Below are 26,470 nucleotides of genomic sequence, written 5' to 3' on the forward strand. Positions count from 1 at the left end.
AAATTTGTTCCCTCTATCCCACCCAGAAATCTTTTAAAAATCGTCATTTGTATGCAATTTGTAAGCTTTGAGTCTATAACATACATGGTTGCTTAGGTCTGCTCTGCTAGAGAAATGATTGTAGCCTCTTCAACGATGCAAGAATCATGAAGGGTGAAAGAAAATAACTAAAGCATGAAACAGAGAAAGGCATAATGCACAATATTCATTTTATTGAAACAACTGAAGATTTTAAAAAGCAAACTCTTTTCCTCTTTCTACCCAAAACCCTTTTTAAAATCATCATATCTATGCAAAGAAATCCATTCATCCCAACATGTGGAATACAAGTATAGAATCAATATATCCAGTCATAATTGGTTATATAAGAAATAGCATCATTTTTGTCGTAGGAGGAGGAAGAGAAATGCAGGATCATCAGTCTCAGAGCTTGCAGTCCCGAGTCCATTCTGACAGATCTCTTCCTTGGCATTTGCTTTTCCAGCCATACCTAGGAGTAAAAATAAGAACGTTGCTTTCTTTTCTACATCACACACATGATTGTTTCTTTGATGACATAACTCTACTTCAAGAGATTCAGGATTTTTCAAGGTGAACTAGTTCTTTATTGAATGTCCTTTCCCCCAGGTTAAAATCAAAGGAAAATAATTGTTTTAGCTAAAATAGTCCTGAGTTTCTATTTCTCATAATAAAGCCTATATGCCACTGTTGCCCCATATATAATTTGGACTCCCACAAAAACTTGCCAGAATCCCTGTTAGGGCTGAAGAGATTTAATCTGAAGTATGTGGTGAGCACCAGAGGCTCACAAAATCCTGCCCCAAACCTTAGAGGGCCTTAGAAAGGCACACAGCAGTGTAACTTTTAGATAATTAAAATATACAAATTTAGATAACTAAAATATACAAATAGAATGAGACTATTGCCTTACACACTGTAAGCCGCCCTGAGTCTTCGGAGAAGGGCGGGATATAAATGTAAATAAAAAATAATAATAACTCTAATTGTTGATCACCTAATATCTTTATGATTTGCTTTTAAATGCTAATTGCTGGCTTAAGAGTTTCCTATCTAATGATCTGCTGCTGCAGCCCCCTTTCCCACCCATCCTATAATTAGAGGCTTCCCAAACGATCTCCTGCTTCGCTTACAGCTATGCTGTTCACAAATCCACTTCTTTGATCCCTTGGAGCTCATTCCAAGGTGGTGAGCTGTGGTGGCGCAGTGGTTAGAATGCAGTACTGCAGGCTATTTCTGCTGATTGCCGGCAGCCTGCAATTTGGCAGTTAGAGTTTCACCGGCTCAAGGTTGACTCAGCCTTCCATCCTGCTGAGCTGGGTAAAATGAGGACCCAAATTTTTGGGGGCAATAGGCTGACTTTGTAAACCACTTAGAGAGGTCTGTAAAAGTGAGAATGAGGAAAGTAGAAAGAGATAGAAGAAGGAAGAGAAGGGGAGAGGAAGAGGAAAGGTTGTGGAAAAATAAAGGAGAGGAAATGGTAAAAGAACAGTCTTGAATAAGAGACTGTACATTTAAATATGTTTATGAAAAACAAAAATAAAAACCTTTTTTTTAAAAAAAAAGAGAGGACTGTAAAGCATTGTGAAGCAGTATGTAAGTCTAAGTCTAATTCAGGAGTGGGATTGAAAATTTTTAGCAACCGGTTCTTGGCCTGGTTGCTGGGTGGCATGGGCTGCTCGGCCTCCTGCACCATGGTGGTGGGGTGTCTTTGCCCTCCCCAGGCTCCAAAACTTTCCTTGAGCCTCTGGGAGGGAGAAAACAGCCTCTTATGGACTCCAGAGGCCCTCTGGAGACCAGAAACAGGCCTGTTTCTGGAGTTCCAGAACTTCCGGGAGGCCCATTTTTTGCCTTCCCCAGGCTCCAGTAGCTTTCTTTGAGAGAGGGTGAAAATGGCCCCCCCTGGGCTCTGGAGGTTCTCCAGAGGCCGGAAACAGGCCCATTTCTGTACTTCCAGGACTTCCGGGAGGGCTGTTTTTTGCCCTCCCAGAGCCTCCGCGTGGGCCCTGAACTTATCTCGCATCCAAAATGGGCTGCGGGTGCTTATTGGGTATCTTCCCAGAAAAAAGCAGTAAAGAAAATATTTATATTTATTTGATTATACATGTAATAACAGCAGCAAGAATTGTTTTTGCACAAAACTGGAAAACAGAGAAAATACCTCTAGAAGAAGAAGTTATTTAAAAAATTAGATTGTGCAGAAATGAATAGATTAATTTAGATGATCAAAGAAAGAGGATTCAGAATATTTTAAGATATGGGGTCAATTTTGCCATTGGTTAGAAAAAAAGATATAGATAAGCAATTGATAGTTATGTAAGAAAATGGTATAATTAGAATATTGTACTTGTGAAAAAACTGTAATAAATTAAATTGAAATGAAGAAAGACGAAAAACAAAAAGATGGAGCCATGAAGAAAACACCGAGATGTCAAACGGAAGGAATGACTGATGTATTAAATGTTTGTTTGTTTATAAAATAATATAAAAAATATATATGACTCCTGGGAGGGGAGGGGTGAGAGGGGCCAGCCACTCCTTGGAATTATCGCTTCTGTGAACCAGATGTAAAATTAGCATTCGGTTTGCCCAAACCGGTTTGAACTGGCTGAATTTCCACCCACCCCTGATCTAATTGCTATTGCTATTCTTAGGATCAGAATCTTGGTGTTTAAAAGGCCATTTGCCAAATTCTTCTCTTGCCTGTCCCAACTGGGTGCTAAACCTCCATGATGAACCTGTGTTTAAAAAGATGTATAAATAGCCAGCAAGCAAAAATTGGATAATGGATGTCAAATTACTGGGAGGAAATTCTCCAGCCTATAAAAATAGGCAACATTCACCCTGCTAATCTGTGCCAATAATCCACCTTTAATCTACTTCTAATCCACTTTCAAACCATGATTTAAAAGACTGTTAAACCCAAATTCAAAAGGCTGTTAAACCCCTGTTGTAAAGCAACCGAAATGGAAGCATAGCAATAAAAATACAGTTTTTTAAATACATATTCTGAATGTATTTTTCTCCACCAATGTTAAAGTTGTACAATAGTCTAGAGAAAGGTAGTTATCTTTCATGAGCAATAGTAGTGGATTTGCTACTGAATGCCACAAGTAGAAAGATGTTAATGAGAGATTGACTCACCAGGCATTCATCCCATTGGGATCACGCACAACTCTCTTAACACAAGTAATATCATCTGTGATGTCATCATCTATGAAATCTGCCAGTAGAAACAAATAAAAATATGTCCCATCCCAGATATTTCAAAGTTATTTTCAAACATTTGCATAAAATGATTATAGGAAGCAAAAAAAAAGTGAGAGAGATGGTGAGAATGTTGAGCCGTGTGGGACACTGGGACCTCATCAAATATGGGTCTGGTGCTCATTAAAACTCAGATCACACTGGGTTGGGTAGTGTGGAGGCACAAAGTCAGGTATGTCTTTGTAGGGGAAGGGAGACAACTTGTGAGAAGCTTAGAAATGGGATACTAAGTGGAGGACCAGATTGAGGAAGGATAACAGGTCAACAAAAAACAATGTGTCTAGGTACCATCACAATTTATTTATTTATTTTATTTATTTATTTAATTAAACTTTTATACCGCCCTTCTCCCGAAGGACTCAGGGCGGTGTACAGCCTACATTAAAACAATTAATATACACACTAAAATAACAATTAAAAAACTTATTCAATAAAGGCCGAAATTAAAACCATCCAATTGACCATATAAAATACCCAAGAAATATTAAAATTGAAAAATTTAAAATTTAAAAATTTAAAAATCAGGCCAGTCCCGCTTGGATAAATAAATAAGTTTTCAGTTCCCGGCGAAAGGTCCGAAGGTCGGGCAATTGGCGTAAACCGGGGGGGAAGTTCCTTCCAGAGAGTAGGTGCTCCCACAGAGAAGGCCCTTCCCCTGGGGGCCACCAGACGACACTGCTTGGCGGACGGCACCCTGAGAAGACCCTCTCTGTGAGAGCGCACGGGTCGGTGGGAGGCATGTGGTAACAGCAGGCGGTCCCGTAAGTACCCGGGCCCTAAGCCATGGAGCGCTTTAAAGGTGGTAACCAAAACCTTGACGCGCACCCGGAAGACCACAGGTAGCCAGTGCAGACTGCGCAGGAGTGGTGTTACTCGGGAGCAACATGGTGCTCCCTCAATCACCCGTGCAGCTGCATTCTGGACTAGCTGAAGTCTCCGAGTGCATTTCAGGGGTAGCCCCATGTAGAGAGCATTGCAATAATCCAGACGAGAAGTGACGAGAGCATGAGTGACTGTGCATAAGGCATCCCGGTCAAGAAAGGGGCGCAACTGGCGGACCAGGCGAACCTGGTAAAAAGCTCTCCTGGAGATGGCCGCCAAGTGATCTTCAAACGACAGCCGTCCATCCAGGAGAACGCCCAAGTTGCGCACCCTTTCCGTTGGGGCCAATGACTCGCCCCCTACTCAATGACCCGAGTAGGAACTCGAAATAATTTTGAGAGGCAGGATGATTAAATGTGAATCTTCATGAAGTGATGGGTGCAATTGGACAATTACAGAGACCAATAAAGGAGAAGAAGGAGTTAGAATTTCCCTACAAAATTTTCAATTGAATTATTTGAGACATTTCACTTTTTTGCTTTTCTAACGAAATACGTGTCAGCCCTTGATAATAGATCAGGTCAGGAAAAAAACACTGCAAGGATTATGGGAATCTATACTACTTCATTGTCATAGACCAGAATAATAAGAACAGAATTTTAAAAGCTTCTCTCTCCCACCTCACACACAAACAGGATCAAAGTGGGGTCACTTTTAGTCTCTTTCAGGTGTTTCCTTCTTTCCTAGGAGTTGTCATTCTTTTCTCATCAACTTTCTCTTAATAGTTCTCCTAACAGCTCTTGCATTCCTTTATCAAGATTATACCCTACATATCTTACCACTGCAAGGTTTATTGCAGCCATTAGCTGTACGGCCCTGGTTATCATTGCACCAATAGCGGCTGTTTATCTGGAAAAGCCCATAGTCGCGACTGCCATTGTCATTTAGCCTACTCACAGCTCCGGTGTCAAAACTGCTTTCAGAAGAAGCCATACAGATCCCTGGAAAAAAAGCAAATGAGGAGAGGGCCACAAAAGGCCTTTGCTGTAAATGAAAAGGCTATCCTGGCTTCTCACACAGAACATTTAAAACAGAATATTTAACTATCTTCCCATTTTTTCTCCAATCAAAGAAGGACCCAAGAAGTGCAATACATTTTTGGAAACCTTCAGGAGAATTTGGAATAAACCTGATTGTTGTCTCCAAGATGTTCCTGGGGTTGTTGATGGCAGATAAAGCCACGTCTGCTTTTTCTTTCTTCCTAATCAGGCCTTGCCGGGAGAAGATACTTTTCCATGGTGGATCTTTTGCACTGCTGTGCCTGTGGAAAATCTTCTGGGATGGATCCTTTAACTATATTTGATTTGGGGGAATCTGAAGGATCTGACCTTTGAGAGGATGCTTATAGCTGCCTATTTGTAAGCTGTCTATATTAGCTAAGCAAGTTATTGTTAATAGACAATACAGGGTTCTAAGCAAATCCCAGTTCTGCTCTTGTCCCAAACAGGTGACAAACTGGAGATCACTCACCCTCATTAAAGTCAGAATAGTAATGCTCAGTTTTTGCCCCATTTAGGATCCCTCTTGCAAACCTGGTTCTTCCTAAGGTGGAGAAAAAGAGAGAGTAAACTCACAGTCTCCCAAGCTGACACCCTCATATCCATCCATGCCATTTTGTTTCAGAACTGAAGCCAGGTCACATCTGGTATATCGTTTGGCTTCACTGGCTGCAACGAGGAGGAAGAGGAAGGTGAGCACTAATGCCTTCATTGCTGTGGCTTCTTGGAGGACGATGTCTGATTTCTCCAGTGCAGCTACTGGATTTTATAGTCAGAAAAAATGGCACATCTGAAGACATTGTAAACAAAGTATATAGCAATAATAATTCTGAAACCTGAGGTAATTATGCACTGATAAGCAGAGAGTAGAAAGGGCAAAAACCAAAGGGAAAGAAAAACAAAAATGTAAATCTTCTTTCAATTTAAAAATCAAACACAACCAAAATGGGGGAGAAGCATTTTTTGTAACCTGAAAGATCCTGGGTCAAGGGAGTCTATATGAGGGGTACCAAAATTGTACAAGTAAGGATTGCAACTATGTGATTGAAGCCCCAACCATTTTATGTGTCTTGCATGCAATGCACATGAAAAAGGAGCTGGGTTTTCATTGTGTGGTGGCTGCCGACATCTTTATTTTTCTCAGTCCCACCCCATAGACATTCCTCTCTGGGGGCCCATTGTTTATTTGAGTTTTCTGTTTGTTTGTTTGTTTGTTTGTTCGTATGTTTCAATTGCAATTGTGGTTTCAGTGTATATTTCTTTTGTCAGGTGAAGTTTGTAGAGAAACAAAACACGCTGAAACAACTGAGAGAACTATATTTTATTTCTTGCTTTTCTTGCCATAATACCAGTGATGGGATTCAGCCAATTTGCACCACTTCGGGAGAACCGGTTGTTAACTTTCTGAGCAGTTTAGTGAACTGGTTGTTGGAAGAAAACATTAGGGCAGAGAACCGGTTGTTAAATTATTTGAATCCCACCACTGCATAATACCCTCCCTGAAGGCACAGAAAGTAGGAGGGGGCAAAGGGAGAGAAAGGTGGGAATGAGGCTCTAATTATGTCCTTTCTGTTCATATAGGAATACCTAACACGGGTGTATAATAAATTCACACCTTCTAGGTGTTTGGCATTTCTTTACAGGATGCTTTATTAAAAGCTTTTTGAGAACGAAGGTTGGTGGGACAGGACGGGACCCTTCTCCTTCAGTTGATCTTATCAGAGAGATGAAATCCACTGAATCCACCCCTCCCCCCTCCCCTAACTAGGCGCAACCATCTAAGGAACTTCAGGGTAAATCCATGTCGCTCCTTTTCCAGTCCAGGAGCAAACCGGCTGCAGAAGCCAGCTTCTAGCAGCCAAAGCTGCCATTTGGCCAGCAGAGCAGAGAAATGCTCAACTGGACCAGAATGCTATTTCTGGGTGGAGTCCTAGGATTTGGCAATTCTTAAGAGGATGCTTTATTAAAAGCTTTCTGAAACACAATATTGGTCCATTAATTCATTTTTATCTTGAATTGAATTGGATTGAATTGAAGTTCATTTTGCAGTCATGCTGACATTGCTAAGAAAAAGACTTTTCTGTGGTGATACTAAGGATATAGAATAAATGAAAGCCCAGGTTGTATCCAAAATACCTTTACTGTTCTCAGAGCATATAGCATTTTAAATGTATCTGGGTCTGCTGCTTGTTTTAACAGTGTGTGTTCTTCTTGCAGTCATGGCATATGATCGCTTTGCAGCTTTACACTACATGCAGATCAAGAGTCGGAGTTTATGCACTTCCCTGGTAGCCACATCAGTCACTCTTGCTTTCACGTTTACCTTGATCAATGGACTTTTGCAACCCGTTGACTTCTGTGGCCATCACATTATCAACCATTTTGCCTGTGAGCTACAATCTTTTGTCAAACTGGGTTGTTCCAACTCACATATCAGTGAGGTCTTGATGAATGTTTCCAGCCTCTTTCTCTTAATCCCTCCCTTTGGCTTCATAGTTGTGACATATGGTCGCATAGGCCGGGCTGTAATGCACATTCGCTCAAATCAGGGTTTCAAAAAGGCCCTTTCCACTTGCAGCTCACACTTTGCTGTTGTCTTTTATGGGACAATCATCATAATGTACATGATGCCAGAAAGAGAGTCAGTTTCTGACAAGGGAAAGATCCTATCTATAGTCTATGGAGCTCTGACCCCTATGCTGAATCCTGTAATTTACAGCCTGAGAAACAGGGATGTGAAAGGAGCCTTTTGGAAACTGGTTGGGAAAAAGATATCAAATTAAATCAGTGTTCATCTCTGTCTATTACCCAGAGGCACCTGCAGCTGGTAGTTATTTGTAACTACCGGTACTTATTGTAGGTACTAAAAAATACCTTTTCCCATTATCACTGCATGGTGTTTCAGCCATGGAAGAATAACCTACACAGAATGCATATCTGGCTGAAAACAGTGAAATCTCCCTTCTCAATCAAGAACGTATCCCATTTGAGAGTGGGGTCTTCTGCCTATTTATATATAGTAGCTTGCGCTACCATTTTTAGTAGGGATTTGGTTTCTTTCTTGGTGATTCCTTGATTAGAGCATTGTAAATCTAATAAAGTTCAAATTAAACCTGTTTGGACATCTGATGCCCCATTTAAACAGTGATGAAATTACATATCTAAATTTGTGTGGCGGGGAAAAAAACCCGCAAGTTAAATATAAGGTGCTACAAGATGCAAAGAAGAGAGGAAGATTGGGTTTACCTGATTTGTTGCTGTATTTTGCAGCTTGTTGGATGAGAAATGTCGCTGAGAAATAGGACATTTGTAGAGTAAGAGGGATATGACATGAGATGTGAGTAGCATGGATATTTGTGATATGACAAAGTCAAAGTCAATGGCCGACTGCCCAAGAGCTATACTGGATGAAGGAGGACCTAACGGGCCACCTGATCCTCCAGGAATGCCAGATTGCCTCAGTGCTGGTGGAGTGCACAACTATCCTCGAGTGGAGAGCCACGTGGCTCCTGGACCTTAGTGAGTCCCAGGAACGGGGTGCCCAACCGCGGTCACAAAGCCAGACTTTGGATGGGCTGCCAGAGAGGGTCAGCCAACTGAGTGTCAGCAGCCTGAGTCAACACCACCAAGCCAGCCAAACCGTGATGGCCCTGATCCAGCCGACATTCATCTTCCCTACCCAGGGGAATGTGACCACCCCGAGTGGAATTTCCTTCTTGTTCCATTCAGCACAGAGTGGATACTGCCCAAGTCTCCCTGTGGGACTGATCTATGAGTTTGACAGCTCAAACTCTGACAGCCACCAACCCTTTGGGCTGGATTTAAGCACCCCACAGGCCAAATCCAGCCCACGGGCCTTAAGTTTGACTCCCCTGCCATAGCTCACTGGAGGTCATGAAATAAAGCTTTGGCTCAGACAGTTTAGCTCCCAGCACAAATTCTATTGCACAGTTGGTAGTCCGGGGGGGGGGGGAGCAGGGTGTTGCATTCTTGTTCACTGAATGTGTTGGCCCTGTATTCTTTAAGGACCTGGAGGCAACTTGGTGATGATTTGGTGCTGGTGGCAGCTTTCTCACGGCTCTCTGGGTCATATGGCAACCCCCAATCAATGGTGTCCCATATGACCCGGAGAGCCGTGACTTATATAAGTCTAAGTGGTATTGCTATTGCTATCCTGGGTCTAGCCTGGCGTGACAAATGGGCACCTGCCATCACATGGGAAGATGGCTACTGGATGGCTATTGGAAGGTGGTCCCACTAGGAGTGGGACCATTGCCACCTCACCCTCATTGCAAAGCCTCATTTTCACCCTACATGGCCTCCTCCAGTACTCTGCAGGCCAAAAACGGGCTGATAACGGGCCGAAAATGAGCCACATGGCTGCTCACCCCCCCCCATAGACTAGCCTCCAGCAGCACTCTACTGGCCAAAAACAGGGTGTGCGGGGACCACGGGAGGTTGTCTCCCATGGGTTCTGCAAGTTTCCTGAGGGACCATCCCCTTTTATGTGGTCATTAAGCTATTCTCCCACCTCTGGATTCTCATTTGGTTGTGAAGGACACCAGAACACTGGCTTCTACAGCCATTTTATGCTATAAATGTTGTCAGTCTCTGAGAAATTAGAAAACATTGTTTTTGCTGTAAAGCTGCCTTTCTGGAAAAGAATAGCACAGTTGAACTTAAATTTATCTTTTCGACTTTAAACTTAATGGGCAGGAAATTCCCTTGAAGTTCAATTAAAGAACTGTCCTTGGAATTTTACCTCCGCCTTCTTCCAGCATTTACTACCCACAGGGGAAAAGATGAGAATGAAAATAAACCCTTTTACCTCAAGGAACTGGCAGTGTTGTTCTCAATGCCAAGACAAAGAACAGATCTAAGACACTATCCTTCTGCTAATATTTTTCCCCTTTAAGTGCTTGTTTTTCTTCTCGAGTTGCAGTTCAGAAGTAAAAGCAATCACAATGAGGACCAGTATGCGTAGCAAAAATACATGATACAAAGATAGTATGACTGGATTATGCTAGAAAACGTCAGACCACAAATCTGGATCTAAACTTCCTCAAATCCCCAGTTTAGATCCAGACCACAAATTTGGATCTAAACTTCCTCAAATCCCCAGTTTCTTTGAAAGCAAATAGCACCATTTCCCCCACTTTGCTTTTCACAATTACTTTGGAAGACATTAAAAAAAATATTTGACCATTTATCACTGGAAGAAGACTGGGTAAGCAAAACTTCAGAGATAAAAAGGCAAATACAGAAGATAATTTAAGTGGGTAAGTTCTTCTCTGTTTGTATTTGTAAAATAAATCTTGAATTCATGGAGTCCTTGATCTAGACAGGAGACTTCAAAGCCCTGTCAATCATATGCAGTTGCTATGAAGTGAGCACAAAGAGCAGATGTCAAACTCCATCATCTCTCTCTCTCTCTCTCTGTGGGTGTTTGTGTGTCTTTATGTATGTTTACATACATCTACAGACATAGCAGGATTAAATCTGAGACAAATAGGGTGAATGACCTGTAAATTATCAATCTGAACAAAGGCTAATTCAAAAAGATAAGAAGGGACAGAAAAAGGAAGTCTAGATGTACATTTTAATTAAACAGAAGACTGATGCAAAAGAAAACAAGTGGGGGGAATGAGAATGGAACTATGACTGAAATTAATTGTGTTGTCCTCTTGTTATTCTAATGCTTATCTTTCTGCTAAGGTTGAACTTGTTGCTAACATCTCTTCTCTCTCTACTCTCTTTACTTTCATTCCAAGAATGTTTTTCTTTTTGTGAGATTTAGTTCTCTAACCAACGTCCATTCTCAATCCTAATCTTTTATGGAAAATGACAGCCCAGGGAGGAGGCCAAAAATTTATAACCTCTCCTTTGGATTCTAGTATAACACAAAAAAAGTGTCTTGAATAGTTTGAGAATGGACTACCTAGTATGTCGTTAGTTTTCCTTAATAAAAGCATCAGCCTATTTTCTATTCTGAATAATAACATAATTTTCTTTCAATCTTTCCACCCTCCCAAAGAATTCTGATCATCTTTTAACTAACAATAATTCTGAAGTATTATTGTTAAAATATCAGTGCCCTGATTATAACATAATAAAGCAAAGAAAAACAAAGCTAAAGTTGACATCTTAATAGAGATATCTCAGGTTTAATAACAACATTATGCCCTGCAACAAATTGTACTTGCTTACAATGAACCCTGTGTGCCACTCTTTTTTTTGGCTCTTTTAGATCCAAAAAAGAAAGGATGGTGTGCTTGAGATCAGCATCGATTCTACTTTGTTTTGTGAATTATCTAATTCACAATTATCATTGCTTCTAATGAGTTAACTCAGGACATTTTTGTTCAGTTTCTACTAACCTACTGGTAAATTAGGGGAGGGGATGAAGCTACAGCTGCCAGCTTGCTGCTTCCATTACTTTTGGAAATAGATTTCTTCATCTTCTATCTGGGGTTGGATCTCAATATCTACCTGTGAGATATCTAGCTTATTGAGTTTTGGCTTAGCATTTTAGGTGGTTACTGCACTTTGCAAACAACATATACCTTAATGCAGTGTGTGAACCTACACATGTGAAAATCCAATAATTGTATTTGATAAATCATGGTTAAAACAAACTCTGTCTAAGCAAGTTGCGCAAAGCAGTTTTCAAGCAGTTTTTATTGCATTTTTATTTTTTTCTATACAGCTTTGGCAATCTAAACATTTAAAGTGAAAGTATTGAATCTCTCTTGAATGTAGCCAGTAATCACACCATTCATTAAACCCAAATTCAAAAGGCTGTTAAACCCCTATTGTAAAGCAACCGAAATGGAAGCATAGCAATAAAAATACAGTGTGTCATATTCTGAAAATATTTTTCTCCACCAATGTTAAAGTTGTACAATAGTCTAGAGAAAGGTAGTTATCTTTCATGAGAAATAGTAGTTGATTTGCTACTGAATGCCGCAAGTAGAAAGATGTTAATGAGAGATTGACTCACCAGGCATTCATCCCATTGGGATCACGCACAACTCTCTTAACACAAGTAATATCATCTGTGATGTCATCATCTATGAAATCTGCCAGTAGAAGCAAATAAAAATATGTCCCATCCCAGATGTTTCAAAGTTATTTTCAAACATTTGCATAAATTTATTATAGGAAGAAAAGAAAAAAAGTAAGAGAGATTGTGAGAATATTGAGCCGTGTGGGACACTGGGACCTCATCAAATACGGGTCTGGTGCTCATTAAAATCAGACCACACTGGGTTGGGTAGTGTGGAGGCACAAAGTCAGGTATGTCTTTGTAGGGGAAGGGAGACAACTTGTGAGAAGCTTAGCAATGGAATACTAAGTGGAGGACCAGATTGAGGAAAGATAACAGGTCAACAAAAAACAATGTGTCTAGGTACTATCACAATGACCCAAGTAGGAACTCGAAATAATTTTGAGAGGCAGGATGATTAAATGCGAATCTTCTTGAAGTGATGGGTGCAATTGGACAATTACAGAGACCAATAAAGGAGAAGAAGGATTTAGAATTTCCCTACAAAATTTTCAATTGAGTTATTTGGGACATTTCACTTTTTTGCTTTTCTAATTAAATAGGTGTCAACCTTTGATAGTAGATCAGATCAGGAAAAAAACACTACAAGGATTATGGGAATCTATACTACTTCATTGTCATAGACAAAAATAAGAACAGAATTTTAAAAGCTTCTCTCTCCCACCTCACACACAAACAGGATCAAAGTGGGGTCATTTTCAGTCTCTTTCAGGTATTTCCTTCTTTTCCAGGACTGAGTTGCCATTCTTTTCTCATCAACTTTCTCTTAATAGTTCTCCTAACAGCTCTTGCATTCCTTTATCAAGATTATACCCTACATATCTTACCACTGCAAGGTTTGTTGCAGCCATTAGCAGTATGGCCCTGGTTATCATTGCACCAATAGCGGCTGTTTATCTGGAAAATCCCATAGTCGCGACTGCCATTGTCATTTAGCCTACTCACAGCTCCAGTGTCAAAACTGCTCTCATAAGAAGCCATACAGATCCCTGGAAAAAAAACAAAGGCCTTTGATGTAAATGAAAAAGTTATCCTGGTTTCTCACACAGAACATTTAAAACAGAATATTTAACTATCTTCCCATTTTTTCTCCAATCAAGGAAGGACCCAAGAATTTCAATACATTTTGGAAACCTTCAGGAGAATTTGGAATAAGCCTGATTGTTGTCTCCAAGATATTCCTGGGGTTATTAATGACACATAAAGCCACCCTCCTTTTTCTCTCTCTCTTATCAACAAAGATAATTAGGGGACTGGAGGCTAAAACATATGAAGAACCGTTGCAGGAACTGGGTATGTCTAGTTTAATAAAAAGAAGGACTAGGGGAGACATGATAGCAGTGTTCCAATATCTCAGGGGTTGCCACAAAGAAGAGGGAGTCGGGCTGTTCTCCAAAGCACCTGAGGGTAGAACAAGAAGCAATGGGTGGAAACTGATCAAGGAAAGAAGCAACTTAGAACTAAGAAGAAATTTCCTGACAGTTAGAACAATTAATAAGTGGAACGACTTGCCTGCAGAAGTTGTGAATGCTCCAACACTGGAAATTTTTAAGAAAATGTTGGATAACCATCTGACTGAGATGGTGTAGGGTTTCCTGCCTGGGCAGGGGGTTGGACTAGAAGGCCTCCAAGGTCCCTTCCAACTCTGTTGTTATATTATTATATTATCTAGGCCTTCCAGGGAGGAGGTACATTTCCATTATTGATCTTTTGCATTGCTGCACCAGTAGAAAATCTTCTGGGATGGCTCGTTCAACCATTTTCAGACTTGATTTGATTTGGAGGAATCTAAAGGATCTTACCTTTTAGAGTATATTTATCCTGGGAGGGATAACCCCCTATTCTTAAGTGAATAAATAAAATATTAACAAAACCAGTTATCGTTAAAAGACAACAAAGAGACTGAAGCAATATAAGCAAACCCCAGTTCTGCTGTTCTCTCAAACAGGCAGCAATAGGTGATCATTTCCCCCTCATTAAAATTAGCATGTTAATGCAGGGTGAAACTGATCAAGGAAAGAAGCAACTTAGAACTAAGAAGAAATTTCCTGACAGTTAGAACAATTAATAAGTGGAACGACTTGCCTGCAGAAGTTGTGAATGCTCCAACACTGGAAATTTTTAAGAAAATGTTGGATAACCATCTGACTGAGATGGTGTAGGGTTTCCTGCCTGGGCAGGGGGTTGGACTAGAAGGCCTCCAAGGTCCCTTCCAACTCTGTTGTTATATTATTATATTATCTAGGCCTTCCAGGGAGGAGGTACATTTCCATTATTGATCTTTTGCATTGCTGCACCAGTAGAAAATCTTCTGGGATGGCTCGTTCAACCATTTTCAGACTTGATTTGATTTGGAGGAATCTAAAGGATCTTACCTTTTAGAGTATATTTATCCTGGGAGGGATAACCCCCTATTCTTAAGTGAATAAATAAAATATTAACAAAACCAGTTATCGTTAAAAGACAACAAAGAGACTGAAGCAATATAAGCAAACCCCAGTTCTGCTGTTCTCTCAAACAGGCAGCAATAGGTGATCATTTCCCCCTCATTAAAATTAGCATGTTAATGCAGGGTGAAACGTGAAAGCTCATCAATTATTTGGGATGGGGAAGAAAGGGTATTTTGAACAAAGTTTTCTATTCACTGGGTGAACTTTTTCTGGAAAGGAATTGCCCCATTTTGCATCCCTCTTGTGAACCTGGATCTTCCTAAGGTGGAGAAAAAAGAGTAAACTCACAGTTGCCCAAACTGTAGCCATAATATCCATCCACGCCACTTCCTTTCAGAAATGAAGCCAGTTCACATTTGGAATATCGTTTGGCTTCACTGGCCGCAATGAGGAGGAAGAGGAGGGTGAGCACTAACGCCTTCATTGCCTCGGCTCCTTGGAAGACAGCTACAGGATTTTATAGTCACGGATTTTGGCACAATAATAATTCCGAAACCTGAGATAATAGAATAGAATAGAATAGAATAGAATAGAATAGAATAGAATAGAATAGAATAGAATAGAATAGAATTTATTGGCCAAGTGTGATTGGACACACAAGGAATTTGTCTTGGTGCATATGCTCTCAGTGTACATAAAAGAAAAGATACGTTCATCAAGGTACAACATTTACAACACAATTGATGATCAATATATCAATATAAATCATAAGGATTGCCAGCAACAAGTTATAGTCATACAGTCATAAGTGGAAAGAGATTGGTGATGGGAACTATGAAACAATTAATAGTAGTGCAGATTCAGTAAATAGTCTGACAGTGTTGAGGGAATTATTTGTTTAGCAGAGTGATGGCCTTCGGGAAAAACTGTTCTTGTGTCTAGTTGTTCTGGTGTGCAGTGCTCTATAGCGTCGTTTTGAGGGTAGGAGTTGAAACAGTTTATGTCCAGGATGCGAGGGATCTGCAAATATTTTCACGACCTCTTCTTGATTCGTGCAGTATACAGGTCCTCAATGGAAGGCAGGTTGGTAGCAATTATTTTTCTGCAGTTCTAATTATCCTCTGAAGTCTGTGTTTTTCTTGTTGGGTTGCAGAACCGAACCAGACAGTTATAGAGGTGCAAATGACAGACTCAATAATTCCTGTGTAGAACTGGATCAGCAGCTCCTTGGGCAGTTTGAGCTTACTGAGTTGGCGCAGAAAGAACATTCTTTGTTGTCCTTTTTAATGATGTTTTGATGTTAGCTGTCCATTTGAGATCTTGCGATATGATAGAACCCAGAAATTTGAAGGTTTCTACTGTTGATACTGTGTTGTCAAGTATTGTGAGAGGTGGAAGTATGGAAGGGTTTTTCCTAAAGTCTACCACCATTTCTACGGTTTTGAGTGTGTTCAGTTCCAGATTGTTTTGGTTGCACCACAAGGCTAGTCGTTCGACCTCTCGTCTATATGCGGATTCGTCATTGTCTCGAATGAGACCAATCACTGTTGTGTCATCTGCGAACTTCAGTAGCTTAACAAATGGATCATTGGAGATGCAGTCATTGGTATACAGAGAGAAGAGAAGTGGGGAGAGCACACAGCCTTGGGGGGCCCCTGTGCTAATTGTACAGGTATTTGATGTGATCTTGCTTAGCTTCACCTGCTGCTTCCTGTTTGTTAGGAAGCTTGTGATCCACTTACAAGTCTGTTCCGGTACCTGTAGCTGGTTTAGCTTAGTTAGAAGAATGTCTGGAATGATGGTATTGAATGCTGAAGTCTACAAAAAGGACCCTTGCATAGGTCTTTGGAGACTCAAGATGTTGTAGGATGTAGTGCAGAGCCATATTAACAGCATCATCTGTTGATCTGTTTGCTCGGTATGCAAATTGCAAGGGGTCTAAGAGCGGATTCGTGATGGTTTTCAGGTAGGAAAGCACTAGCCTTTCAAAGGTTTTCATGACTACAGATGTTAGAGCAACTGGTCTGTAGTCATTCAGTTCCTTGATGGTGGGCTTCTTCGGCACTGGGATGATGGTAGAGCGTTTGAAGCAAGAAGGAACATAGCACATCTCTAGTGATTTATTGAAAATATGGGTGAAGATGGGGGCCAATTGGTCAGCACAGACTTTTAAGCAAGAAGGAGTTATCTTGTCTGGGCCTGGAGCTTTTCCTGGCTTTTGTCTGTGAAATAGGTCCTGCACTTCCTTTTCTGTGATCACTAGGGGTTGTGAACCCAATGAAATGGGGTCAGTTGTAGGAGGCTTGGGAGGCTTGGCTGTTGTTGGTGTGTCTGAGATGGGGGTTGTGGAGATAGGTGGCTGTAGTTTCCTTTCAAACCTGCAGTAAAACTCATTCAGGTCATCTGCCAGTTGTTGATTACCTTCAGCCTGGGAAGGAGGTTTGCCATAGCCGGTGATATTTTTAAGAGTTTTCCACATGTTTGCTGGTTCATTTGCTGAAAATTGATTCTTTAGCTTTTCAGAGTAGCTTCTTTTTGCTGCTCTTATCTCCCTTGTTAGTGCATTTCTGGCCTGATTGTACAGCATTTTATCACCTTTTCTGTAGGCTTCCTCTTTGGAATGTCGTAGCTGCTTAAGTTTAGGTGTAAACCAAGGTTTGTTATTACTGTGTATTCGCAAGTTCCTTGTAGGTACACATAGGTCTTCACAGAAGCTGACATATGATGTTACAGTATCTGTGAGTTCATCCAGGTCTGCAGAGGTATCTTTAAAAATATTCCAATCAGTGCAGTCAAAACATGCCTGTAGCTTTAATTCTGATTCCTCCGTCCAGGTTTTCACTGATTTAATTATTGGTTTTATGGCTTTAAGTTTTTGCCTGTAAGCAGGTACAAGGTGAATCATGCAATGATCAGAGTGTCCTACAGCTGCACGTGGTAAAGACCGATAGGCATCTTTTAGTGTTGTGTAGCAGTGGTCTAGAGTATTCTTGCCTCTGGTGGGACAATTGACATGCTGAAAGTATTTTGGTAGTTAATTATGCACTGACCAGCAGAGAGTGCTGAGGGCAAAAGCCAAAAAGAAAGAAAGAAAAATTCACGGTCATTTTAAATTTTATAAGAAGTCAGACACAACTAAACCGGGAGAGAAAAGCATTTTTAACACCCTGAGTGATCCTGGGTCAAGGGAATCTGCACGAGGAGTACCAAAACTGTAAAAGTGGCTTCTGCAACTGTGCGATTGAAGCCTCAACCATTTTCTGGTCTTGCACATGAAAAAGGAACAAGACGTTCATTGTATGGCAGCTTTCAACATTTTTGGACCTCCACCCATTGACATGCCCATCTGTGGGGCCCAATGCTTATTTCTGGTTTTCTGTTTCTTTGTTTCAGTTGCAACTCTGGTTTCAGTGCATTTTTCTTTTGTTGGATGAAGTTTGTAGAGAAAAGAAACCTACTGAAATAAATATAGAAACTGTATTTTATTTCGTGGTTTTCTTGCCATATTTACCCTACTTGAAGGCACAGAAAGTGGGAGAGGGACAAAGGGAAAGAAAGGTGGGGATGAGGCTCTGATTTTGCACTTTCTGATCATATAACAATACCTGACTTGGATGCACAATGAATTCACACCTGCTAGGATTTGGGTATTTTTAACTGGATGCTTCACAGGTAGTCCTCAACTTATGACCACAATTGAGCCCAAGATTTCTGTTATGTGAGACATTTGTTAAGTGAGTTTTGTCCCATTTAATGACCTTTCTTGCTTCAGTTGTTAAATGAATCACTGCACTTGTTAAGTTTGCAACACCATTGTTAAGTGAAGAGGGCTTCCCCTTTGACTTTGCTTGTCAGAAGGTTGCAAAAGATGATCACATGACCCTGGGACACAGAAATGGTCATAAATATGAACCAGTTGCATATGATCATGGGGATGCTGCATAGGTCATAACTGTGAAAAGTGGTCATAAGTCACTTTTTTTAGGGATGTTGTAACTTTGAACAGTCACTAAATGAACTGTTGTAGGTTGAAGACTACCTGTATTAAAAGCTTTCTGAAACACAATGTTAAAGTCCATGAATTTAATTTAATTTAATTTTTAATTTGATTGAATTTAATCAAGTTTGGTTTGCAGTATTACTTAGTGATATTGCTGTAGAAAGGACCTCCATGTGGCCATATTAAGGATACAATCCAAAAATACCTTTACCTCAGAGCAGGAAGCATTTTATAGAAAACAGGCAAAGGGAAATGGTTAACATCTATTAGTACAAAAGGTTGGAAAATTTAAGATGAAGTCAAGAGAACAATTGACTGTAAAGGAGTTATTTTTCAATGGGTTTCATATTTTTTCATATGCAGAAAAAACAATTGCTACCAATTGATTCCCTCAATACTGTCATACTAATTATTAAGTCTGCACTACTATTAATCTTCTCATTGTTCCCATCACCCATCTCCTTCCACTTATGACTGTATGACTGTAAATTTGCTGCTTGTATTCTTACGATTTATATTGATATTGATTGTTTCCTGATTGCTTAATTGTAGCCTATGACTATCATGAATAGAATAGAATAGAATAGAATAGAATAGAATAGAATAGAATAGAATAGAATAGAATAGAATTTTATTGGCCAAGTGTGATTGGACACACAAGGAATTTGTCTTGGTGCATAGGCTCTCAGTGTACATAAAAGAAAAGATACGTTCATCAAGGTACAACATTTACAACACAATTGATGGTCAATATATCAATATAAATCATAAGGATTGCCAGCAACAAGTTATAGTCATACAGTCATAAATGGAAAAAGATTGGTGATGGGAACTATGAGAAGATTAATAGTAGTGCAGATTCAGTAAATAGTTTGACAGTGTTGATGGAATTATTTGTTTAGCAGAGTGATGGCCTTCGGGAAAAAACTGTTCTTGTGTCTAGTTGTTCTGGTGTGCAGTGCTCTATAGCGTTGTTTTGAGGGTAGGAGTTGAAACAGTTTATGTCCAGGATGCGAGGGGTCTGTAAATATTTTCACGGCCCTTTTCTTTATTCGTGCAGTATACAGGTCCTCAATGGAAGGCAGGTTGGTAGCAATTATTTTTTCTGCAGTTCTAATTATCCTCTGAAGTCTGTGTTTTTCTTGTTGGGTTGCAGAACCAAACCAGACAGTTATAGAGGTGCAAATGACAGACTCAGTAATTCCTCTATAGAACTGAATCAGCAGCTCCTTGGGCAGTTTGAGCTTACTGAGTTGGCGTAGAAAGAACATTCTTTGTTGTCCTTTTTTAATGATGTTTTTGATGTTAGCTGTCCATTTTAGATCTTGCGATATGATAGAACCTAGAAATTTGAAGGTTTCTACTGTTGATACTGTGTTGTCTAGTATTGTGAGAGGTGGAAGTATGGAAGGGTTTCTCCTAAAGTGTACCACCATTTCTACGGTTTTGAGTGTGTTCAGTTCCAGATTGTTTTGGTTGCACCACAAGGCTAGTCGTTCGACCTCTCGTCTATATGCGGATTCGTCATTGTCTCGAATGAGACCAATCACTGTTATGTCATCTGCGAACTTCAGTAGCTTAACAGATGGATCATTGGAGATGCAGTCATTGGTATACAGAGAGAAGAGAAGTGAGGAGAGTACACAGCCTTGGGGGGCCCCTGTGCTAATTGTACGGGTATTTGATGTGATCTTGCTTAGCTTCACCTGCTGCTTCCTGTTTGTTAGGAAGCTTGTGATCCACTTACAAGTCTGTTCCGGTACCTGTAGCTGGTTTAGCTTAGTTAGAAGAGTGTCTGGAATGATGGTATTGAATGCTGAACTAAAGTCTACAAAAAGGACCCTTGCATAGGTCTTTGGAGACTCAAGATGCTGTAGGATGTAGTGCAGAGCCATATTAACAGCATCATCTGTTGATCTGTTTGCTCGGTATGCAAATTGCAAGGGGTCTAACAGTGGATCCGTGATGGTTTTCAAGTAGGAAAGCTCTAGCCTTTCAAAGGTTTTCATGACTACAGATGTTAGAGCAACTGGTCTGTAGTCATTCAGTTCCTTGATGGTGGGCTTCTTCGGCACTGGGATGATGGTAGAGCGTTTGAAGCAAGAAGGAACATAACACATCTCTAGTGATTTATTGAAAATATGGGTGAAGATGGGGGCCAATTGGTCAGCACAGACTTTTAAGCAAGAAGGAGTTATCTTGTCTGGGCCTGGAGCTTTTCCTGGCTTTTGTCTGTGAAATAGGTCCTGCACTTCTTTTTCTGTGATCACTAGGGGTTGTGAACCCAATGAAATGGGGTCAGTGGTAGGAGGCTTGGCGGGGGTTGTGGAGATAGGTGGCTGTAGTTTTCTTTCAAACCTGCAGTAAAACTCATTCAGGTCATCTGCCAGTTGTTGATTACCTTCAGCCTGGGAAGGAGGTTTTCCATAGCCGGTGATATTTTTAAGAGTTTTCCACATGTTTGCTGGTTCATTTGCTGAAAACTGATTCTTTAGCTTTTCAGAGTAGCTTCTTTTTGCTGCTCTGATCTCCCTTGTTAGTGCATTTCTGGCCTGATTGTACAGCATTTTATCACCTTTTCTGTAGGCCTCCTCTTTGGAATGTCGTAGCTGCTTAAGTTTAGGTGTGAACCAAGGTTTGTTGTTACTGTATATTCGCAAGTTCCTTGTAGGTACACATGTAGTTGTAGGTCTTCACAGAAGCTGACATATGATGTTACAGTATCTGTGAGTTCATCCAGGTCTGCAGAGGTATCTTTAAAAATATTCCAATCAGTGCAGTCAAAACATGCCTGTAGCTTTAATTTTGATTCCTCCGTCCAGGTCTTCACTGATTTAATTATTGGTTTTGTGGCTTTAAGTCTTTGCCTGTAAGCAGGTACAAGGTGAATCATGCAGTGATCACAGTGTCCTACAGCTGCACGTGGTAAAGACCGATAAGCATCTTTTAGTGTTGTGTAGCAATGGTCTAGAGTATTCTTGCCTCTGGTGGGACAATTGACATGCTGAAAGTATTTTGGTAGCTCTTTCCTTAAGTTTGCCTTGTTTAGATCTCCCAAAACAATGGCCAGTGAATCAGGGTGTTTGGCTTCAGCCTCCATGATTTGGTCAGCTAGAGTTCGTAATGCCTTGTTTACACAGGCTTGTGGTGGGACATAAACAGCAATTAGAAGAAATGAGGAAAATTCACGAGGCGAATAGTAAGGTTTGCAGTTGATAATTAGAGTCTCTAAATTATTGTCACAGAATTTGTAAATTATTTTAAAATCTTAAGTGTTGTAAGTGTTGTACCTTGATGAAGGTATCTTTTCTTTTATGTACACTGAGAGCATATGCACCAAGACAAATTTCTTGTGTGTCCAATCACAGTTGGCCAATAAAAAATTCTATTCTATTCTAATCTAATCTATTCTATATGCACAATTAAGAGCGAATTAAAGATACTGTAGATAAAAAGATGGCAGGAATTGAACAACATAAGACAGAATTTGAAAATGAATTATGTACAAATAATGAACACGTGATTGCAAAAGTGCATAAACCTTTGTTGAAGAGGGATAAATTCAGAATGGCATGATAAAATGAGCTAAGAATTTTGATTATAATATACAAATGGATCAATGGGAGAAAATGTGATTAAATAGGATGAAATTCCAGTTGTGTTCTAATTTAAGAGAGAATGTTCATGAAGGATGTATCATTGGTATATGACATCATAAAAATTATTTAAGATGTATAAGATACTTCTAGTCAATGTTGGAAATAGATTATAACTATTTGTAGACATGTTATGTAGGGGGAGGAAAACCTACCAGTTATTTCTATTTTTCCGCATCTCAGTCAGGGTGGACTCTTTATGTTCAGTGTTAAATATATTTGACATTTGGGTATTTTCTCTCTCCCCCCCCACTTTTTTTTTTGTACACATAAAGAACCCCCCCCCCCGCCTTTTTCAGTGTTAATGTTGGATGTTCATCTTTCTGTTTCTCTGTTTTGTTTTTATTCTTATTGACAAATGAAAATAAATATGAAAACTAGATAAAAGATGTATAAAGATACTTCTAGTGAATGTTGGAAATGTGAAAAACTTTAACAGACATGTTATCATGCATGGGAGAATTTTGAAAAAGCAAAATAAAAATTGGATACAAATAATAATACAAGGAATTTTAAGATTAATATTAAGAAGAACCCCAACACTCTTTATTTGGGATTTATGTGCAGCCAAATAGAAGAGAGTCGTGGAAGACTGATTTTATATATGGTAACTGCAGCAACATCATTATAAGCACAACAATGGAGAAATACTAAGACGCCACAGTAGAAGGGTGGATTGTGAAACTAGCAGAATTGGCAGAATGAACTTGTTTGGTCTGGAACTGAAGTAATTTTAACAAAGACTGGAAACTATTTATGGACTTTTTGCTTAAAAGATAAACAAGTGAAATGATGATTTCTGGATGTGACAGTTGAAATGGAATTTTAAAAAGACTGAAAAAATTTTAGCAAGTGGCAAGAAGAAGAAGAACGAGTTTCTTTATAACGGTTAAAAAGAAGGTCATTTTTTCCCGACTGTTATTTCTTTCGTTTCTTTCTTGCTTGTTTGCTTTCTCCTATATTTTTATACTTGCCTTTTATCTATGTAAAGCTCTTAATTAAAATTAGAGAGAAAGAAAAAAGAAAAGCCCTCCCGCCACTCAAGTATTCTTTTCAGAAATGTGGAGAAAAAGTTCAGTTTTTCAATGCCAGAGTTCTGCTTTTATGAAGCATCCATGCCCAGTGGAATAGAGAACAGAAAAGTGGCATAGGCACATGTCATAATAACATAAGCCAATTGGTTCATCTCCTCATCCCTCTTGATTATTGGAGACCATTACACAAGCAAGGTGGGAAAACAAGACTGGAACTGAACTCTGGGATTTCTTCCAGCTTGCGTGTTGACCTGACTGAATTTATACAATCTGAATCAATATAAACACTGAAATCACTTCTAAATAACTGCACGTACTGGCCACTGAGTCTTTTTAATAAAATCAATGCCAGGCATACTTACTGGAAACTTTGGCTAAAAGATGTGATTCTTCTAGCCAATGAATAAACAGCTTTAGACTCTGCTGTGTGCTAGGCCAAGGCCTAATACTCCCACCTGGTGGCCAAATCTAGCCCTGGGTTCTGCCTCGGTTTACCTTTTCCAATAAGCAACCAAGTCAGAAGAGCATTTAAAAGCAATTTATTAGAGTTCTCTGATCAAGAGTGGTCTCCCTATGAAAAGGGGAAACATGGAGAAATTGATAACATTTACTTTTATAGTTAGCACAACAAAGAACCTCGAAGCAAAAGTTGATTGGTTTAGGAATAGTCATCTGTCCAAGTTACATGACAAAAGTTACAACATTTTATTTATTTTATTTTATTTATTTATTTTGTCGAGTACATATTAGATAATATATATATAAGTATAAGCATGAATTGAATACGTAAAATGAATACAATTAAAGGGAACATTAGGACAGGGACAGTAGGCACGCTGGTGCTCTTATGCACGCCTCTTACAGACCAATAATATGTGTGCATAAGCATAGAAAAGGGTGTTGTAGTCTGAATAAAAGAAACATTTGCAAAGTAAAACATCAAAGTGGGTATGGGTAGGATACAAAAACCATGTTTCAAGTATTACAAAATCCACCCTGTGTGGCCCTCACACCTGACTGAAATATAGTCTTCTAAGATCCCTTTATCCCCTTTGTCGTAGACCCGAAGCAAACTTGTGATTCAACTTTCAGGGAAACCTTTTAGTGGTGCTGGTTTAAGATTATTGTATATGGCACCCCTAGTCCATATTGAGTGATGGCTCCACTTCCAGTCAATGCAAAGATTTGGCACTACCTAAATTTTGGTATCCAAATCCAGCACTAACTTTGCTTTAATCCAAAACTGGTCCTGCCCTTAAGTACAAATTTATATCTTCTACAATTGAATACCCTTCTTGACTGCATTTCAAATAAATGATAGACTCAAGTTGAGATTCAACACAGGTGGACATTTCTCAGATGTAGTGCAAACTAGCAATAGACTTAAGCAACAATATATCCTAAGTGCTTCATTACTCACAAGAGTAGAGTGCAGTAGAAAGGACATCATCCCTTTATGACTGTAAAATGATGGAATAATATCACAGATTCTTGTAGAATGAAGAAGGACCATGGGGACACTCTGCTACTTCTGTAAACAACATTCATTACAAATTCATTACAGGAAAACAAAGATCATGTACCTTGGGAGAAAGTAAAAAAACAAATCCTGCAGCATGGATGGGAAGCTGATCCATCATGCATGTAAAGGGTAGTGAAAAGTTCAGTTTTTTACCGTACTTGCTGCTCTGCCATTAGATTAAGAGAAAAGATGGATTAGGTAAGAATCAGAATGGTGGGGTTATATTAGAGAAGGAATTTGAATGGATAAATGGTTAGGAATTAGAACTATTCCTTCCTTCCCCGATTCTACCTGCTAATTTTCTGCCATGAATTCTCTGGTGGGTTTCAGGCACGACTTTTGGAGGAAAGATAAGTTGATAGAATCAGAACTTCCATGCCTTCAAAATAAACAAAGGATGTGCAATATTACTGTGATGGGTTTATAACTCTTCTGTTACCTTTCAGGGTGTGAAATGGCATGAAACAAATAGGTAGGCATATAAGAAAGAAAGTTATGGAACAACAGTGGAACAATTTGCCTGCAGAAGTTGTAAATGCTCCAACACTGGAAATTTTTAAGAAAACGTTAGATAACCATTTGTCTGAAATGGTGTAGGGTTTCCTGTCTGGGCAGGGGGTTGGACTAGAAGACCTCCAAGGTCCCTTCCAACTCTATTATTATTGTTGTTGTTTTTGTTGTTGTTGTTGTTGTTGTTATTATTATTATCATCATCATCATCATCCTATAGGTCCATGATGGTGAACCTATACACATGTGCCAGAAGTGGCACACAGAGCCAACTCTCCGGGCATACCAGCCGTCGCCTGTTGCTCTTCTGGTTTCCGGCACTCCTGCCTGTGCCTACGCCGGGCAGCTGCTCTTCCTGTTTCCAGTGCTCCCCCGTGCATGCGCATGCTTCTAGTTTGGCACTCGGTGCCAAAAAGGTTTGCCAACACTGCTATAGGTTGTTGCTGTTTAACGAGTGTACAAACCTAATCTCTTTGAAGACCCAGAGAAATTCAGTAGCAATTCTTTTTCCCCCCAAGTGAACACAGCATTGTTTTGTGAATATCTCAGGCCAACCCTTGGCCCAGCTCTGTATGGGGCTCAGTTAAATACCAGTATTGATTATACTAACCCGGAAGATTGCAAACTAATTTCTTAAACAAACTGTTCAAGTAAGAAAAGGCATTCCAGTGCAGTCCAGGAGGCAGGGCTGCAAAGAGATGAAACACAACCAAGGCTTAGTGGTTTTTAAAAATTCATTAATGATTAATTTTCAGTTCCAACTCTTGACTCCTCTTGTCAGAAAATTGCTGGGTCCCCTTCAAAGATTGTATTGAAGATCGACTTCCAAAATTGGGATTTGTGCCAGAGCCGCTCTGATACACAGTGACCAAATATACTCTGCAATTGGAAAGAGGACACCCTAGTTTCTACTCACAAAGGGAAAGGTGCCCATCCTCCAGAGTTACAGATCGTCACTGAAAGGGCTTCAGTATGCAAGAGGAAACGTGATATTAACTGCATTCAAATAAATATAAATGAAATTACTGGAAACCAATGCAAATTGGTTTTGCTCCTGACACTATTAGCTGGCATGCCTGCTATTCTTCATTATAGAATTCGTGGTCAGTAAAGCCAAAACTATAGAC

The 26,470-nt window shown here is 39.8% G+C and overlaps 2 protein-coding genes across 7 annotated transcripts in view; one reads left to right on the top strand and one right to left on the bottom strand.

Moving 5' to 3' along the window:
• Positions 1-26,470, top strand: part of LOC131191466 (olfactory receptor 13H1-like) — a 59,985-nt gene that overhangs the window by 4,676 nt on the left and 28,839 nt on the right. For 2 of the 6 annotated variants that reach the window (XR_009153502.1, XR_009153509.1), the window contains exon 1: positions 10,195-10,444. The exons of 2 other annotated variants lie outside the window; for them this stretch is intronic. The gene's annotated coding sequence lies outside the window, so the exon portion shown is untranslated. Of the gene's footprint in view, positions 1-5,683; positions 5,814-10,194; positions 10,445-26,470 lie in introns of those variants that run through there. 2 more of the 6 variants (XR_009153506.1, XR_009153504.1) reach the window with 2 other exon arrangements.
• Positions 223-24,746, bottom strand: LOC131191467 (lysozyme C-2-like). The gene is made up of 7 exons (XM_058169646.1): positions 24,732-24,746; positions 14,970-15,177; positions 13,059-13,220; positions 5,742-5,924; positions 4,947-5,108; positions 3,163-3,241; positions 223-490 (listed from the first exon to the last, which is right to left on the bottom strand). The coding sequence occupies exons 2-7, from the start codon at positions 15,103-15,105 to the stop codon at positions 424-426; spliced, it is 789 nt and encodes a 262-aa protein (XP_058025629.1). The 5' UTR covers positions 15,106-15,177; positions 24,732-24,746; the 3' UTR covers positions 223-423.

This window comes from Ahaetulla prasina, chromosome 2 (assembly GCF_028640845.1).
Source record: "Ahaetulla prasina isolate Xishuangbanna chromosome 2, ASM2864084v1, whole genome shotgun sequence".
In the NCBI taxonomy this organism is placed as follows: Eukaryota; Metazoa; Chordata; class Lepidosauria; order Squamata; family Colubridae; genus Ahaetulla; species Ahaetulla prasina.

Coding starts and splice junctions, on each gene's coding strand:
- LOC131191467 (XM_058169646.1), bottom strand. CDS start 15,105: ATGAAGGCGTTAGTGCTCACCCTCCTCTTCCTCCTCATTGCGGCCAGT. Junction 5,925..13,058: donor CTGCAACAAACCTTGCAGTG/GTAAGATATGTA, acceptor TATAAAATCCAG/TAGCTGCACTGGAGAAATCA. Junction 3,242..4,946: donor CTGCAATAAACCTTGCAGTG/GTAAGATATGTA, acceptor TTCTACTGGCAG/ATTTCATAGATGATGACATC.